This window comes from Equus caballus, chromosome 8 (genome assembly GCF_041296265.1).
Source record: "Equus caballus isolate H_3958 breed thoroughbred chromosome 8, TB-T2T, whole genome shotgun sequence".
Classification (NCBI taxonomy): domain Eukaryota; kingdom Metazoa; phylum Chordata; class Mammalia; order Perissodactyla; family Equidae; genus Equus; species Equus caballus.
In genome coordinates this window covers 97,014,070-97,033,309 of record NC_091691.1, presented here as the reverse complement: position 1 = coordinate 97,033,309, position 19,240 = coordinate 97,014,070, and the positions used below count along the sequence as shown (strand labels likewise).

The 19,240-nt window shown below is 41.2% G+C and overlaps 1 protein-coding gene across 9 annotated transcripts in view; it reads left to right on the top strand.

Annotated features, from left to right (window-relative positions):
* Positions 1-19,240, top strand: part of FBXO15 (F-box protein 15) — a 75,041-nt gene that overhangs the window by 39,327 nt on the left and 16,474 nt on the right. For 6 of the 9 annotated variants that reach the window (XM_070275858.1, XM_023647981.2, XM_023647983.2 and 3 more), the window contains one exon: positions 3,346-3,470. In XM_070275858.1, the coding sequence (XP_070131959.1) occupies positions 3,346-3,470 (125 nt within the window). Of the gene's footprint in view, positions 1-3,345; positions 3,471-7,328; positions 7,835-19,240 lie in introns of those variants that run through there. The other 3 variants (XM_001493325.7, XM_070275859.1, XM_070275860.1) reach the window with 1 other exon arrangement.

The window sequence follows — 19,240 nt, the reverse complement described above, 5'->3', positions numbered from 1 at the left end:
TTTATTCATTTTCTTAATGGTATTTTTTAATGATAAGGAGTCTCTCATTATCAGTTTTTTATTTTATGGTTTATTGTTTTCTTCTTTCTGTCTTAAAAATCTTTTCCTACCCCAGGTTATGGAGATATTCTTTCTTTTCTTCCAGCTGTATTAGTGTTTTAGCTTTTACATTTAGGTCAGTGATCCCTGCCTAATTAATTTTCATGTAAAGTGTGAGGGAAGGGTTGAGCTTCATTCTTTTTTCCCATATGGACAGCAAGTTGTTTTTTGCACCATTTGTGAAAAGACTTTCTTTTCTCATTGAATTATTTTGATGTCTTTGTCAAAAATCAATTGTGAAAGTATTGGTCTATTTCTGGACCCACGTATTCTATTCTGTTAATCTTTATAGCAATACCACACTGTGTTGCTTGCTGTTTGTAAGTCTTGAAGTCAACTTTTCAAGAATGTGTGGCTATTTTAGGTCCTTATGATTTCCATATGAACTTTAGAATCAGCTTGTCAAATATTATTTATTTGTTTATACTGATTATTTATAAATTATTAAAATGCCTGCTGGGATTATGATTGGGATTGCATTAAATCTATAGATCAATTTGGGTAAATGGATGCCTTAACAGTATTGAGTCTTACAGTCCATGAACATAGTACATCTCTAATTTCTGCCTGGCAGTAGGTTTGGCTCTTTAGATGGAGTATTATTGTTGAAATAATGCATGTAAGGTGTTTAGCACATTTAGCCTGGCATATATAATAATCTACCCTGTAATGTTAAGATATGTTATTAGTTCCATTAATCATCACAAAGTATAAAGTACTCTCTTTTTTTATCCCTATTGTACTCAGCTTGGAGTAAAATTGACCAAGGTGACACAGCTAGTAAATGGCTGGGCAGGGTTTGGAATGAGGTCTTTGTGAGGCCATGCTTATAAGTGAATGTCACTGGAACCAAGAATGGTGAGCCTTGAATTGTATTTCTTTACATTGGTAGGTTAAGATTAGAGTCTCCAACAACAGAATTTATTCTGAATAGTTTAAGCAACACAGGAATTCAATAGGCACATGTTGGCTCACAGCAAAGGAACCCAGGTCACTAACGACTTAGTTATAGGAAGGTTGAAGTGGGAGATAGTGACTGTGGGGCTCACAAACAGAGAAATTACTGAAAATTTTGGTGAGCCGTAAATGATTCCCCAATGTTTCTTGTCTGCTAACTTACAGATTTTTCTCTAGTGGCAGTAATATGAAAGCGAAGCTTCATAAGAATTTAAATCTACATTATAAATTCTCAGCTAGTATTTAAACTAATTGGTGATTATATTTTCTCCTTTTTGTGTATGTTTTAATCTATTATAACATGAGCTCTAGACACAGAACAAGGTTTGAATCATGTCTTTGCCACTTACCAGTGGTATGACCTTAGACAAGGTACTATTAACCTTCCTGTGTGTAGTTTTCTCACCTGTGAATTCAGAAAACTGTAATACCTGATTAATAGTATTACTTTAAGGTATTCTTTTAAAGTAGTCTTTTAAGCTACTATACATAAAGTGCTTAGTACCATGCTTGGTGTGCAATAAGTACTCAAAAATATTACCTATTATATATACACACACTTTTTCACACATACATTCTATGTGCAGATTTTTTAAATGTAGGAAGAGATTAACCTTTTTCTTTTATAGGTAGAGAGAGTTGGTGGAAGGAGCTCTGACCTTTTAAGATACTGCAAATGTGATGGTTGTTTTAAAGTGGGAGAATATCTGATGGCAGCAAAGTAACTGCGTCCTTGCTTCCTACAGCGATTTCATGTTTATTAGCTCAGACAATTGCCAGTGAAATGTTATTGGCTGTTGTACTTATGGGTCCATTTTCTGCAGTGTCCTGAGGACAAGCCACATGGAAAATGAACTCCTGGTTTTCTGTATGACACCGTCCGGCTGCCAGCACACATGCCAGCCAGTCAGAGGTCTCTCTCGATTTTGCACATGGCTGTGCAGTAATATAGAGCAGAGCCGAGCCACATCTGGTCCATTCAGAATGTCATTACTGTGCCTCCTCTGAGGCTTTGCTTTCCACAGATTTCCTCCCTGCTTCCATTGAGCCCTGCTGAGGTGACAGTAGAGCTGTTGCCTGGGAAGGGTCAGTGTCATTTGGCATTCACTCCTACACCTGGGGAGCGGAGGAGAGAAGCTGCACAGTGCTTGTTAATTACCCAGTAGCCATGGAGAAGATATGGGCTGCCTCTGTCCTCCATACAAAAGGGCTCACAGCACCCTCCTGCAGGGTGGCAATGCCCTGCCTCTAACAGGACCTCTCACTTAGAGCCTGTTATTGTGTCACAGAAGAGGCCACTGGTGAAGCATTTCACCTTTTGGCTACACTTAAGTGAGAACACTGTGTAGAATTTCTAGAATAGGGCTTTGGCTCCCAAGGCAACTTAGCTTTGGTTTTATTTTGTCCCGTGGAATAACCAATGTAGAGTGAAAGAGCATTTGCTCTTTTCGCTCTTCTTTCCACTTTGCACTGTAACTGAGATCTTACCTTTGTTCGGGTGTCTCTCTCTGAAGAAGTCTTGAGTGAAGGTGCTATATGCTGTTATGCGTGATGGTCACTGGTCATGTGAAGCTCGTGGTCATGTGAAGGCACCCCTACCATGAGTGCCTTGAAAGTGGAACGTGAATGCGCCTGGGTTGTGACGGCCCTTAGTCATGGGGAGGCTGCTGTTAATCAGCTTTGAGCTAGTCAGAGGAGGGGCAGGGCCTCTGGTCTTAGCTTTTGGTAAGCATGGCAAGGATTTCGACTTATAAGTACGTGCAAAGACGTTTGTTTGTTTTATGTGTGCTGGACTTTTTCCCTTATCTCTTCCATATTCACTGGCTCTCAAACTCCTCATTTCTCTGGACATCTCTCTCCTTGCTCCCTCACATTTGCTGTCCTTTCTGGACCATTTCTGGCATCTGCTTTCTTAAGTTCCACACTTCTGGTTTTCTGTTTGCACTGCTGTTAGCTTCATCAAATCCGAAGAACATTTGCCTCCTGAGCAGACTCTCCATCAGTGACAGTGTGAATATCCAGGTTCACCCCAGGCAGCTCCCCCTGACTCACCTTTGAGATCACTTTTCCCGAGTGAGGACACACGCATTTCTGTGTCTCTGGAAAGCAGGTACACTGCCTTGGCCTCAAGCCAGACGTTTGAATTAGCTATGCCACTGTTTTCCTCCATCACTGAATCTAGTACTTAGCTGTGGAGAGGCATCCTTTATGGAATGGCAAACCTGAAGAATCTTGATTTGGTGTCCTGCGGTGGTATATAGTAATTTAAAAAATCTCAAATCTTTTCAGGATACATTGAAAATGGATATGCAAAGCTCATTGTTATAAGTTTTAAAAATAACACAGAACACCTGCCTCTTATCGGAAAAGTTGGCCTCTCTTGGAGAACCGATATTTTTGATGGCTGTATAAAGGTAATTTGTTATTTTCTTTTCTTAAAGTAATTTGTTTTCTGTATAATAAAAAATGTCTCTTGATGTATATCTGTGATACTGCTTTTAAAGTCTTAGATTTATTGTTTTAGTGTCTGAAGATTTATGTACATCTTCTTAGCCATTGTCAATCAGTGGATTCATTCATCATGTGCTTATTGAGTACCTTTTCTTGTTCATTGACTGTGGTGGGGTAGGGGTGGTAGGTAGCATGCAGCGACATTTCTGAACAATGTTGATTGCACCCCTGCACTCCCTTGAAGCCCCTTTGTCTGTCTGCCTGTTTTGGGAGAAAGAGTGGAGTTGTAGGTTGGACCAGGCAAGTAGCATTTACTCAAAAACCCCTTAACTACTCCTGCACCAGTTTAAAATTTATTGCAGTTATAAGTTCCAGGATACAGATATTTCTTTAAACAGTTAAATCAATTTATACCTCCATCAAAAAGTAGCCACATGGATGGGAGAGTTGATTTAGTGGTTGGGAATTGTCAGGGAAGGAGAGAGGAGGAGGAGGAAGATGAGAGCTGTTCTAACAGTTTCATTTTCTTCTGTGGTCCTAGTGCCCATGGTTGCCCTTGGTTCTCATTACTCTCTGTCTTTATTTTGTGGGATGAATAGGATTTTCATATTCAGTGGGATCGATCTCCTGTGAATGCAGAGGGCCTCCAGTAAGGTGTCTTTATTCTGCCATACATGTGTGGACCTTATTAGAATTATTAATGATTACTGAGACCAAGAGCAGTATTATTGAACATTAAAAACACTTAACTGTCCTTATTGTCTCTTGAGCTTCTTGGTAATTATTTATATCACTTGAGCTACTTGATATAATGGGATGTTTTATTAATCCTTCTTATTTGTAAACAAGTGTTTAAACTTTGGTGAAGATTATGTTTATCATATACAAAAGAATGTTGTTTCATGTCTTTAAGAGCACAGACCTGACTTCTTTTGTTTATTTAGATGGGTCTTATAATAAAAATATGTACTAAAATAAAATATTAAAGTCGAAATAGTCCTTGAGGACCAAGAAAGGCAGAATATAAGTACGACAGACTGAAAGGGTCAGCATAATTATAAAAATGGCATTATTTGTTCTGTGTTTTCTGGTATTTAGAGCAGGATGAGAGCAGTGATTTAGTTCTCATTAGGGAGGAAAGGGAAGTATAGTAATTATACAAAGAAACAAAGCTTTATCCAGCTCCGACCATTAAAAACACAGTCTCCAGTGGGGCTTTATGTAGGGCAGACAGAGCCCCATAAGGGGCCGTCTCTGAATGGTTTAGCAGCCAGTGCACAGCAGCGCTCACAGGAGCTGAGGATACAGCTTCAGGAGGAGCTCTGAGCAGTGGTTCTGTAGGTCGCTAAGCAGTGTGACTCATGCATGCAGGTTTCTAGCAAAATGGCTTGACCTGAAAACAGGATTTCCAGCCCTTAAAGTCAGGCATGGACTATGTGTCCCTTGGACAGTTTTTCCCATAAGCTCCTTCTCTCAGATGGGCTTGGGGAGAAGGTGGAGGGGAGCTGCATAGCCTGTACCTGCTCTCTCGGGCCTGCAGGTGGATACGGTTGATTTGCATTTTGCTGCGTATAATTCTGAGTTCGGTGTTAAGACTTAAAAATGTCTTTAGAGTTCCTAAAGAAAAAAGGTCAAGTAAGTGATGTGACATCCCTTGTGTTTGCCGTGCAGTCAGGAATTTCCTTCCAGGTATCTGATCCCCCTCAGTATACTGAAACTATAAAATATTCTTTAAGAAGTCAATTTCACGGAGTGAAAAACTTTTCATAAGCAAGGGCATATGATAGAAAAAGTTTCTTAGGTACATATAACCATTAAAAACCAACAAACTAAAAGCCCTGCATCTCTTGGAAATTGTAGAAACAGCCTCTTGGAAGGAGCCTGCTAGCTTTGTCATTTCAGATGCCCGTCAGAGCACAGGTCAATAAGAAGGTGTGTCACCCAAATCTGGTCAAGGGACAAAAAGATGGAAAGGTGACGTTAGTGACAATGACAGAGGAACTGCCTGCTGCACTACGTTGTTTGAAGCGATGTGTGGTCAGGAAAGGGGTCTCTGAGGTCCTCTGGTTTACTGTTTCAAGAAGAGTCTTCTCCTTCAGAGGAGCGTGGAGGTGTGGTGACCTCCAGCCAGCACTCACTGGCACAGAGGTCACTCAGATCAGAAGTGTCTGTAGCTTGAGCTCCTGGAGTCTTAATTTCAACAACTTATAATTTTGTAGGGTAGATTATCCAACTTTAAAATAAAAAAAAATCGTGTTATAAGCAGATCAGCTTTTTCTTTGTGTTTTTTTTTAAGTCAGGTTATGATATCAGCTACGTTTAGAGACGCTTGCAGTGGCTGATGTTAGTAGTGAGCGCACACAGGACAGTTGCTCTGACTGGTCAGCGTGCTGTTGTGCAAAGCCATTTTGAGTAGCTGGAGTGGCAGCCGTGCTGCAGCCCTCAGTCTAATTCAGAATAAGCGCTCTCCCGGTCTGTCTGCCCTCAGTCCCTGCACAGGGCTGAGTGATGGAGTTTCTTTTGGTAAGGCTTTTCTTGTACTTTCTCCTTTTATTTTTTCTTTCATACTTTGGCATTTTTTGATGTTATTTTAATGTTACTTCTAAATCTATATGGAGCTCAGCATCAATTTTAATTTAAGCTAGATATTTTAGTATAACTCTGGGGTTCTGCTTTATTCGAGAATAGTTGAGTTCAGTAGAACCTACTGATGGCCATATTACAGGTTCAACTTGTTGTGGTGGCTGTGCCCGGCCCCCCCATAAGAAAGGTGCTGTGGCCAGTTCGCTGATGCGTACTGTAGTGAAATGGGTGATTAAATATGAGGATGCCTCTTAAGAAATACAACATTCCCATGTGTGCGAGTGTCATCCTCTCCCCAGACACTGAATTTTGAGTCTGGCAGAGTTCATTTATAGATGGGGTGCAGGTAAGGAAAACTGATTTACTGCTATAGGGGAGGTGAGTTCTGCTTACTGCTTAGCTGTCTACATTCTGGAAGTTCACACTGAGAAGGGATTGATTTGGAAAGGATAATTGGAAACATACATCTCTCAAGGAGAAAGATGGATGGTGAGTGGGACGAAGGTTTGAGGGAGGTCCTAAAATAAATACCCCTATGCCTTATCTGCTACCTCTCCCCTGAGGATGGAAATGATTTGTTATGGAGAAGGAACCAAATGGAAAAGGAGACCTCTCAGACAGGATGGGGAGTAGGCAGCGAGGTTCCAAAAGAAGTGAGGAGGAGATGGCCCCTGTGCCCTGTGAAGCAGGGATTTGGGTATCCGCTGAGACTGTAGATAGAGTTCAGAAAGCCCAGCAGAGGTTATCTACCCACTGATCCTGCTCAGTTTGTCTTTTAAATATTTCTTCCATCTCTTCTTTCCTGTGAGTTACCGCCGCTGTTGATTGAGGGCTTTTATCATGTCTTTACTAGTGTGTAATGATAACTGACATCCCTGTGGCTGTTCTTGCTGCTCCTACCCCCATTGTATTCCTCCCGTTTGTTTATCTGACGTGCCTTTATTGGCACCGGTTACCGTGGCAGGTGGCAAAGGTACGATGGTGGACAGAGCTGACCTGACCCCATGCTGAGTAATTTCTAGTACTGCAAACCTGTCGTGGTCTTCCGAGATCTTTATGTATATTGTTCCCTCTTCCTGTAATTTTGTTCTCTTTTCTCTTCTCCCTTCTCTTTCACTTAACTCTTGTTCATCCTTTATGACAAGCCTTCATTTGTACATTTATTAATTAGATCTGAAAATCGTGTCTAATTGTCCATTTTATCCTTACATTTGTAAATATTTGTGTTTATTTTGTAGAGTTGTTCTATAATGGACATAACTCTTTTGGACGAATATGGGAAACCTTTTTGGTGTTTTAGTTCCCCGGTTTGCATGAGATCTTCTCCCAGGCCCTCTGATGGTCCTAATTTCTTGGGACAAACATACTATGTTGACTACATGGACTCGGAAGGAAAAGTGCATGTGCAGCTGGTGTGGATCGAAGAGACAGAAGAATACTTTATTGTCAACCTGGTCCTTTACCTTAGTATAGCAAAAATAAACCATTGGTTTGGGACAAAATACTAAATATTAGCAGTAGGTGGCAAATTATTGTTGCTATTTCTTTATTTTGGACTGACCAGTTTTATTCTTGGTGTTGGAAGTTAAAATAAAGCGGTAGTCTGTTTGCCTTCTTATTTCACATTAGAAATTATGATTCCTGGGTCATTTTAATGTTTAGAGGATTAAGTTAAATTTTAAAAACATGAAAATAGCACACGCCAATGAAAATTCTTATAAAATAAAAAGAAAAAAGATGCTTCTCCTCTGCTCTTAATTTAAAAAACAAGAAATTCTACTTAAGCGTGTGATCATGTGATTATCGTGTGTGTGTGTATGTTGTATAGGTAAGTTTTTTTTCTTTATTGGTTAGAACCCAAAATGAGAAAATATAATTAAATATAAACTTCATGGTATTCATTAAAATTAGTGCTATATTCATGGCATTCAGCAGCCACATTAGTCTTTAATAAAGCAAAGTAAAATAGACAGCCTACTTCACAAGGAAAGATGTATCTGAAATCATCAGAAGAAATTGTTATTGCTTGAAAGAGCAAAGTGTGATACAAAAGCAGTTAAGACACCAAGTCTACATTAGTGGGGGAAGATAGATGAGTTAGTGAACACTTCCTCTGCAGAAATGTTTTAAGAGAATTGACAGATGCTTGGGGTTCAAATAGAGGTAACATGTATCTAAGCATATGTTTTTTAGGGATTTGGTTCTAAATTTGTTTTAAATTGTGTTGATTATTTTTTGATCATATTTTTATCTCCCACTTAAAGTTATTCTCAGAAGTGATTTTTGAAATACTGTGTTGCTTCTACTGGGGCATGCTTGCTTAAAGTTCCCTCCTCTCTGTTTCTCATTCTTATATTGAATTATCTGATCAGTTTTCTCTTTTGAGGTGTTTGTGTGTGTGTGTGAGTGTAGAATGAAGAATTTGAAGACGGCAGTAAAAGATTTGGGACAGATATTAGGTTCTTGGCAGAAGAAGTGTGAGAGTGAAAAGGATTCCAGGTGCTGATACTGTTCTCACCCTCCCAACCTCGTAGCCTTGGGCCGGCGCCCGTGGGAAGGAAGAGGACAGGAGGACTTTATTTCATCGTATCACCAGAGGGGACGTAGAGCACTTGCTCCGCCTGGGTGAGAGGGGCTGGAGAAGCAGTGGCTTGAGCGATCAGCCCAGACAGAAGAGGCAGGTGGCGGAGGCCATGTTTCACTTTCAGGACTGAATTGAAAAACAACCACAAAATGATGTGTGGTGACTCCTTGAACTCACTGGGTTAAATTGTGGAGGGACTAGATGTCTTGAAAATACTGAAACGAGGTAGAGCCAGAGAAAGAGTGCTGTTCTCTTTACTTCTGTTTTAATGATACTGAATAGAACGGGAACCAGATACTTCCATGATGGCAGTATGATGGGAAACTGCAAGCTGGGGCTTCCTCTTACAATGCTTGTTCCGATTGACTTGAATATGTGTTTAATATCTGTTTTCCTGCCAGACTACTAGTCCTGTGAGCAGAACTGTGTCGTCTTGTTTACTGCTGTCTCTCCAGCACCTAACGGGATGCCCAATGCCAAGCTCATAATCCATTCTCAGTAGCTATTTGTTAAATCAATGGAAACTATTACATGGAATATAACAGGAACTGTGGGAGCATGACAGGGGCAGGGATAAATTCTGTCTTGACTCTGGAGCCCTTTGCATCTTAGTTAACTTTTGAGGGGAAGTGTGTTGGGCAGTGCTGGGGAAGGGCTAAGTGAGGCAGAGCGAAGGCATTCACAGAGTCAGGGTGTTTTTAAGTGTCTCTTCAAAGAATCGTGCACACACCACACGTCATCAAATGATGCTAGAAGACTCAACCTTGCCTCCACTTGCCTTTTCAAGGTCTGAGATAGTGTTCAGCTTTTTAAAGCTTTTTCTTCTCATATTTACTCCTCTATTTCTAAGTAATCATCTTCTATGGCTGTTTCTGGACTTAGCAGTTTTAGACATCTATTGACTTATGGTAGGTAAAACATAGCCCTTTGACACCAGCCTCCTCTCCTCTTGTGTCATACCAAATAATTACTACAGTTTTAAATAAGTTGTCCTGGTCTGTTGTTGTGACTGTGATATCATCGTTCCCTGCAGGGTCGCATGGAGTGTTCTGATTCTTCTCTCTTTTACAATCTTTTATTTTTCCTGGATGAATAATTGCTTCCTCTTTTTACTTGCCTAGTTTTCAATGAATCTAAAATTTTCCTTAAAGGTCTGTTCAGTCTTTCATATGTTGGTCAATTTTTTCAGTGTTGTTTTTTTTCCTAAATGATTAAACGTATCAAATAATCTATGAATTCTGATTTTTTCCTCTCAGGCTATTTCATTCCCAGATTTCCGACTCTGTTTGCTTCAGTCTCAACCTTGTCTCTCTAGCCCTGCTGGACAGCTGTCGTTCTGGAAGTTTCCGTGTGAATCCTCTGTCTTACGGAATCTTGTCTTCCTCTGTCTTGATTTGTGTCCTTCTTTCCAGAGGTGCACCTTCTCCTGCAGCTTTCTAAGAAAGTGATGGAGATATATTTTGGATCCTTCAATTTCTGAAAATGTCTGATGGATAGTTTGGGTACCAATTGTAGGATGAAAAATATTTCGTCTTACAACTTTGAAGACATTTTTGTGAGTCTTTCTCCTAGCATTGTTGATGTCTGTAATGCTATCTGATTGATCTTCATTTGTATGTGCCCTGTTCTCTCTCTGGAAGCTTTTAGAATTCTCTCCTCTTTCTTGGTATTTTGAAATTTCAAGATGATGTGCCTTGGAGTACGTCTTTTTTATTCATTATGGGTCATTTTAATTTAAGAATTTGTGTACTTCAGTTCTGGATTTTTTTAAAAAAAAAACTCAGTATTTTCTCTGTTGTCTTTTTCTGTAACTTTTACTAATCAGCTGTCATCCTTTCTGGATTGATCCTCTCAAGCCCCTTATCTTTTCCATCTTATCTCTCTCTTAGTCTTCTGTTTTGCTTTCTGGAATATTGCCTCAATTTATTTTCAACCCTTCTATTGAATTTTTTTTTGATTATCAGATTTGTACTTTTTAAGGATTCTTTTTCTAGTTCCTTATAATATATTCTGTACCTATACCTATTTCATAAATGCAGTATTTTCTCTAATGTGGGGGTTGGCAAACTTTTTCTGTAAAGGGCCCAATAAAAGTTTAGGCTTTATGGGACATGTGGTGTCTTGTGGCATCTACTCAGCTGTGCCATCGAGCATGAAATCAGCTACAGACAGTAAACAAACGAATGGATCTGGTTGTGTTCCAAAATACTTTATTTCCGTAAAAAGGCAGCAGGCTGAATTTGGTCTTTAAGCTGTAGTTTGCAATCTTTGGGCAAAAGTCTCTGAGGTTATCAACTTTAGTTTTCATCTTCACCATTTGGCAAAACCATAGTAATAATTGTTTTAAGCAAGAATCAGTGGATGTTAAAATTTGTGGATGAAAGTATGGTGAGAAACAAGATATTTACATTGTCTCAGAGTGTCTTGTCACAGGATGCTTGTCACAAAGGAAAGAATAGTAAGTTCACGGAGGAGGAGCCTGAAAAGACAGCACCTGAACCCAGTATCCTGTTGCCCTGCTCTTGCCAGATGCCTCTCGTCCTCTCTTTTGCTCTGATACGCTGTGGTTGGACGCTTTGCTACGAGGAAAACTTTCTCACCCCTCCAGGGCCCCAACACCTGATGCCTCCATGATCCCTCCTCCTGCAGCTTCCTCACCCCTCTTGGGCCCAGAAACGTGCCACTAGGCTACTGTTTTATAAGATTTAAAGATTCTTCTGATGCTGGGATGCAACATATGGACACTTGGATAGATGACAGGGAGTTCCAAATGTGAGAAGCTGCCAGGCAGGGCCACGCAGGGGGCTGTGCTGGGGACAGGGCACCAACAAGCTGGAGCTGTAGAGGCATCTTATGGATGGCACGCAGGGTGGGGTTAGCTAGGTTCCAAAAGCTCCCTGTGGATTGGACAATTAGAATAATTCCATGGGCTCCTGGCATAGGGGCTGTCCCTAGTTGTCTGGTGTTGGGGCCATTAGGGCAGGCGCATAGTGGCCCCTGAGAGTGAGAGCCCCATAAGGGCGGTGGGTGGGGTGTGGACTCAATCAGAAGGTCCGAAAGGGGACTGACCTGCTTCTAGCCTCAAGACTGGCTTAAGACAGCAATGAAAAAGTCCAAAATCTAAAACAACCTTATTATAGACACTCTTCTGTGTGGGTGTCCTTACCACCCTCCTAGGCCCTGCTTCCCACACCAGCTGCCCCGAGCGAGGACCCCACCTCACCCTGCGTGGGCCATGTGAATTCTCCACCCCACCTGCTTCAGGTGCCTGCCTAGCTCTACCCCACATGGTGGTTGTGGGGATCAATAATCAGGGAAGGGGAGACATTTCTCAAGGATTGAGATACTAACATTGTATTAGTTCTGTGTGTCATACATGTTCGCAGATTATGCCCAATATAAATCATAGCTCCTTTGTTGGGGGCTGGCTATCTCAGTATTGTACGTATTGAAATTAAGTTGTCAGACACGTGAAATAAAAGCATGTACTAATCATACTCCTTTGTCCAAGAGGAAGCCTTTCGTCTGCAAAGCAAGAGGAATGATTATGCTGGGGTATCTTAAATACAGTGAGATTAAGAAGTGGAGCTCATTGAGTTGAATCAATTCAAGAAAAGTAACAGGTGCAAACTCTTAACTGCGCAGTCAGCAAAGGAGACAAGTGTGAGTTACAGAAAAACATACCCACCTCTAGTATAGAATAAAAGGGACATATTCTTACTTCACATGTACTCCAGATGTAAAATCTTGCCTGATTTAAAATCAGACCAATGCTCTGACCAGGCTTTGCAAAGATGATTTTTGTGGATGACTTGATAGTGGTCTCTTATTGTCATTAACATCTCCTTATAAGTCTACTGATAACACTGCAGAAAGAAAGTGTTCGCGTGAAACATCACTCTATGCAATATGTCTTTCCAATGTTTATAAATTAGAGAAACGTACCTTTATAAAGCTGGGTGTAAAAGTGTGGGTCCTATGCTCCAGGATCCGCTTTGTATGTGGAATCATACGGCACCAGACTTCAGCACAGGACGTCTTCTGTGGTCTCTTGGGGCTTCAAGGCATGACACCTGGATTTCCTGTGAGCTCCCGCTAGACAAGTCCTGGGCTGCAGAAGCCACTGGGGCTGAAAGCCATGCTCAGGGAGCACAGCTCAGTAGGATTCAGCACAGGGAAAGAAAGGGGACAGTGGGACCCCAGAGGAATGGGAGTGGCTGTTGAGAAACGTAATACATGATCAGGAGCAGCTGAGGGTTGCATCACCCCTGCTCACTGTTGCCACTCTACCAGGCTGCCGGGAAGGTCTGGAAAGGAAAGGCTGCTCTGGGGTCAAAAGGGGTTAAAGGGACAACTACAAACAGCAATAGGCCTTGCCTTCAGCAAAACATGAGAAAGAAGGGTCCTCAGGCAGGGCTCAGGCTCACACATCCATCATTTCAGGTGCACAGAAAATTGTGTTTTGTTCCTGAAAATGATGAGCAGGTGTGAGTGCATGCTCTGAGGAATGTGTGAAAGTTGTGATTTGCCTGTGAAATGTCAGATTTTAGAGTCTTATGCACTGGCTCAGCCTCAGCCTGGTCAGCTGCCCTTAGTGAACACTCTCACTTGACCTTCTAGCCTCTTGAGGGTTATGAAATGAACTCTGGGAATCACCTCAAAGGCAGATGTGTGCTTAGTGGTTGACATATAGTCATTTGATTGAGTCACAGTGAAATGGATATAAAAAATACATTCATTTTTATGGGGCTGTCCCTGTGGCATAGTGGTGAAGTTCAGCACGTTCTGCTTTGGTGGCCCAGGTTCACCAGTTCAAATCCTGGGTGCAGACCTACACCACTCATCATCTAAGCTGTGGCAGGGACCCACAGTAAAGTAGAGGAAGATTGGCACAGATGTTAGCTCAGGGATGATATTCTTCAGGTAAAAAAAATAGATACATTCATTTTTATGTGTCTAATTCAGAGAAGTGCCCATAGACTCGAGATGAAACACCTGTGATCTCTCACTGATTTAATGTTGGCCGGGGAGAAACTGAGATCATGGTGAATTTCATTTTTACAGATTGGGAGCTTATGTGTGCCAGGCACTGTGCAACACGCTTTACCTGCGTCTTTTAAATAACCCCACGGGGTAGATGGTATGATAATGACATTTTACAATGAGGATCTGAGACTCAGGTTAAATACCCAGAGGTGCACATCTGGTAAGACACAAGCTAGGATTTGCCTGTTTCTGGCCCGTGCTCTGACTGTTGCTGCATTCTGCTCCATGTTGCATGGCAGTGGGAGGTGGAAGGACCCTCATGAACATTTAGCACTCAAGAAAATGCCATCAACTAGGTATTTAGCATAATGTAAACAAACATGTAATGAAGCCAATTCTAACAGGGATAAAACTGTTTAAAAGAATTATGCCTTAAGTCAATGAAACTGGTATATGCTTACATAAAGAACTGAGACTAACCAAGTCACTTTGAAGAAGCACAAGGAGGTAGGGCCAGCGTTACCACATAGAAAGACTTAGTATAAAGCCACGGGGAGTATGAGAGGCCTTTTGATGCAAGAAAAGGACAAACAGACAATTGGAGAAGGATACAGAGCTCAGAAACAGACTTGCACAGATGCACGTTTTGTGATAAAGGTGGCATCGGAGCAGCGGGAGAAGAGTGGGTTTTAACGGACGATGCTGGGACAACTAGACAGTGTCTGGAAGAGAGAAAAGTGGACCTACTTCACACCATGCCTAGAAACATATTCCAGGAAGGTTATAGGCCTAAATGTGAAAAGCAAAATAAGAAAGCTTCTGGGAGACAATATTGGCATCCTACAATAGCAAAAACCAGTAACTTGGTTTAAAAAATCGGTAGAACACTTGATAGACATTTCTCCAAAGAAAACATACAAATGGCCAAGAGGTGTGTGAAAAGGTGCTCAACATTACTAATCATCAGGGAAATGCAAATCAAAACCACAGTGAGATATCACCTCACACCTGTTGAGAGAGCTATTATCAAAAAACCAAAAGATAACAAGTGTTGGTGAGGATGTGAAGAGCCCTCTACACTGTTAGTGGGAATGTAAATTGGTTTAGCCACTATGGAACACAGTGTGGAGGTTCCTCAAAAAATTAAAAATAGAACCAGCAATCCCACTTCTGGGTGTACATCCAAAGGAACTGAAATCAGGATCGAGAAGAGATATCTGCACCTCATGTTCATTACAGCATTATTCACAATATATTGCCAAGATACAGAGACAACCTAAGTGTCTATCAACAGATGAATGAATAAAGAAAATGTGTGTACATCCTTGAAATATTATTCAGCCTTAAAGAAAAAAGGTCCTGCCGTACATGGATGAACCTTGAGGACATTATGCTAAGTGAAATAAGCCAGTCACAGAATGCCAAATACTGCATGATTCCACCTATATGAGGTGTCTAAGAGAGTCAAGCTCATAGAAACAGAGAGTAGAATGATGGCTGCCAGGGGCTGGGAGAGGGGGAAGTGAGGAATTGTTGCTTAATAGGTGTAAAATTCCAGTTATACGAGATGAGTAAGTTCCAGAGATCTACTATACAGCATAGCCCTGTGGTTAACAATACTGTAGTGTATAGTTAAAAAAACTTAAAAGGGTAGATCTCGTGTTAAGTGTTCTTACCATAATTTAAAAAAAAAAGACAATATGAGCAGTATTTCCACCTGCTGGCATTTCTGACTGGCATTGAACTCAAGCACCGTTTTTATACTCTTTTAGAAACAGGATGTTCACTTGTCTTAGGAAACATGCTCCCTCGTTTGATAACTCTTGCCGCAATATTCCTCTCCACGTGGTGCCAACACCTGCCTCTAAGTAACTGTCAAAAGAAAACATGACTCATTGACCATACTTTCCCCCACTGGAGATGCACAGAGTAAGTGTGATCCCACCCGGCTCCACCTCTGTTGTTTTAAAGGGAAGCTGTGGCGGGTCTCAAAGCTCTACTGAGAAGCTGGAGGAGTAGTCTATGCTACATCTGCTTAGGGGATTTCAGTCAGTCATGGATGATTATCCCTATGAAAAGCAAAAGGAAAGTCTTATTATATCATGTGTGTCTAAAAGAGTATTTGGAGTTTTCCATCTCAGCTGCAGTGGTGTTTTGATTGCATACGTTATTAGGAAAATTTAGACTTGGGGGAGACAGTAAACCCAAAATAAGACAAATAGTAGCTAAAACGTCACAACCTTAGACTTGGAAGAAATGATGGACACTTCAGAAAATACTTGGTGGCAAAAATGTCAATTTGTAAAATTTGATAGGGACCAAAAAAATCAATGAATCAAATTTGTCTTGTGATATTTACATGAAAAGGGACTGGTCCTGATGAAAATGAAAAAATGCACATGGTTTACTTATGCAGTCCAGAAAACAAAGCGAAGGATTACGTTGGTTTAATGACATTTAACGTTGCTATAATTCTGAGGGAAATGTTTTTATTGATAAATAGAGTCTAAACATGCTCAGGGTCAAAATGATGGGGTTAAAACATTCTGTATTGATTTAAAATGTCAAGTACTTCTTAACTGCAGTGTGCTTCAAGCTAAGAAAAATTATGTATTTTTGTAACAGGAACTAGAAGGAAAAATGGACAAGTAAATGCAATTTGATTTGTTGAAGTCATGGGATTATGGGTACATTTTATTGGTAATTCTATTAATGTTGCTATAATGTAATAAAATATTTAAAAATCTGAAATTTGGTTCATGGTTGCATGAACTCTACTGTTAGATTCTGATGTAACTAGACTGTGGAGCCTGCAATAAAAATTATTTGATCTTTTATTTACATACAACCTGTACCCCAGTCGTCCTCTTTTGCCCCTGGTTCTTGTGCTTTTCCAGTGCATACTGATTTCTTGCTTTTGATTAGGGCACAAGAAATTGCAGTTGTCATGGAATAAGATACTAAGTGGTATCTCTTACAGATTGATAAACCCCATCCACCCATTTCCCCTGAATAAGATACTTTCTTTCTGTAATAGGATTCTGTGGGCCACTGATCCATAGCTAAATTGCTAATTTGCACTATTATTTGTTCTGTGTAAGTGGAATGAATGGTCATGCAAGAGAAGTTTGTTTCTGAGGCAGCCTCTGAAATGGCTGTGCTGATGTTTCTATTTACTACCCACTCCGTGCACAGCTAAATAGGCCCGCGTGATGCCCAGCCAGAAATTGTAGGCTCTCCTCTCTTCACAAGGAGATAATTGTGGTACATTTATAGCTATTTTTTAAAGAGATTCTCAAAACTGTCTGTAGGAAAAGATCCCCAGATTGCAAAACTGTTTCATGGTGCGGCAAAATGGAAAACCTTCTACACAGATAGTAGAAAAAGGCTACAAGTTTCCTTCAGGAGGCAGAGAGCATAATATAATCTCATGGATTTATGTTACCGTTCACCTTTATTCCTCAAGGGTGTGATTAAATTAGGGAGTATAACCATGCATTTTAATCACTATGATTTATGTTAAAAACTTAATAGAAACAGAGAGCATTACTTCTGTGTGTGGCCTCTCCCTCCATCAATCTGTAGATGGTCGGCTATGTGAGGAAATTGTGCCTTTAATATTCCTTATGGGCTTGAAACTTGGTCCTGTCTCTGGAGTTGAATGTGGCTTCTTGGACAGACTACTGAGGATTTCCTTCACTTCTTTAAAATATCCCGGACTCTGTGAAAATGGTGAGATTATCACGTGGCTGATGAATGTAAACTCTTTGTTTTGGACTTCATCATGAGCTCTGGGGTGTAGGCATGTACATTCTCCTTGAGCTGCAGCAAATACTTCACATTTAAGTTGTGAGTTCTTGCTCATACTTCATGGCACTCATTCTAAATCACAGATGGGAAAAGATTTTTCCCCTGAACAATGACCAGTGACCCTAACAATGACATTCAACAGGCATTCATTGTGTACCTTTCCAGCACACGGTGCTGATCTGGGTGCCATGTATACAGAGATGAACAGATGTGGGCACCAACTGATAAAAATAATCATAAAGCGAACCCAGGCCTAGCGTTCCATGCCCTGGGAGGAGGGGGATGAGGTCTGGCTGGGTAATGGAGAAGACAGCATGGACCTTGAAATATGGGTTGATTTTTGTTTTGCAAAATTAAGGTTGTCCGGGTAGAGAGAAAAGCATAAGAAAGGGCCTGAAGGGAGGAAAGAAAATGGACAGATATGTGAAAAAACAGCAGTTTCCTTTTCAATATTCAATAGACTTGGTTTTCACTTTGAGGAGGGAATGTGACAGTTTACACAAAAGTGCAAGAGCAATGAACAGTTCTGAACAAGAGTGAAAAAGGAAAAGTGGGAGACAAGTGAATGGAGAGGGAAAGAGGTGTGGGGAAAGAGGAGACGGAGTAGGAGAAGGGCAGCTGGAGAAGAAGGGCCTTGGTCTGCGGCAGAGGCTCAGACGGAGGGAAAGTTGTATGTGGGGCAGGCTGCACCCCCAGAGTCCAAAGCTTTCCTTCTCTTTGCCTCACTGGAGTCCAATGTTCTAATACCCTTGTATCAGTGTCTTTCACTCATAGGTGTCTTTGAGTGTCATCATCTTATTTTGATGTTTGTCAGCAACTTGGGCAGTTTTCAGCCGATGCATGTTGCTTGTATGGTGTACTTGTACGTCCTCTGCTGGGGCACATTAATTAGGAAGTTTTCACAGATGCCTTAGGCACTGGTGTGAATGTTAGAGGCGATGTGCATTGCTGAGCCCTGGACAGCAGGCAGTGATGTTTGTGCCCAACAGTTCAGGTGGGCACAGTTTTGGGAAATAATATTGGAAAAGTTTGCATTTTATTTATTATTGTTAATTTTTCTAAGTTGATATGTTACAGCATCCCAATTAATGATTTCACATAAGACATGTGTCAAACCATAATGTTTTCAAATATATACACTTCATGCCATGTAGGCCGTGCAGCAGCCCCTGTATAGAGTGAAAACATGTTTCTATGCAGAAGTGCAGTGCCCCGTCTCCTCAGTGAGGATGGGAAAGGATATTTATGGGTCAGGGTTTAGAAGGCCCCGTGCTTCAAGGCCCTAGCCTAGAAGATGAAGGCTGGTCCCAGGCTGTCTGAGTTCAAGTCCCGGCTCTGTGATCTTGGGCAAGTTTCTTAGCCTCTCTGCATTTCAGTTTGCTCATACCCCTGAAAGATAGGAGTGGATTTCAGATGTAAACTACTGTCAGTCAGAGGGGCTCTCTGTGTGGTGCGAGGGCTGGTATGAGTGGAGAAGTTAATTTCTTACCCTGTGTCGGGATGGGGCTGAGTGCAGAATGCATGGTGAAACCAAACCAGCAGCACTCGCTTTGTGGAAGTGGCTGTTGGTGAAGTTTTAGCCTTTTAAATGCTGTGACTTTAGATTTAACTTAACTGCCAAGCTTTGATCGACTTCAGCGATGTTTAGAGACAATGGCTGAACTGAGCCCAGGAAGGAGATAAAGGACAATAGACAATGAGGGTGAGTCCTTATGGTGTCAGGGCTCCCTCATGTGCTGAGGGCCTCCTCTGAGGAGCACAGCTGTCACT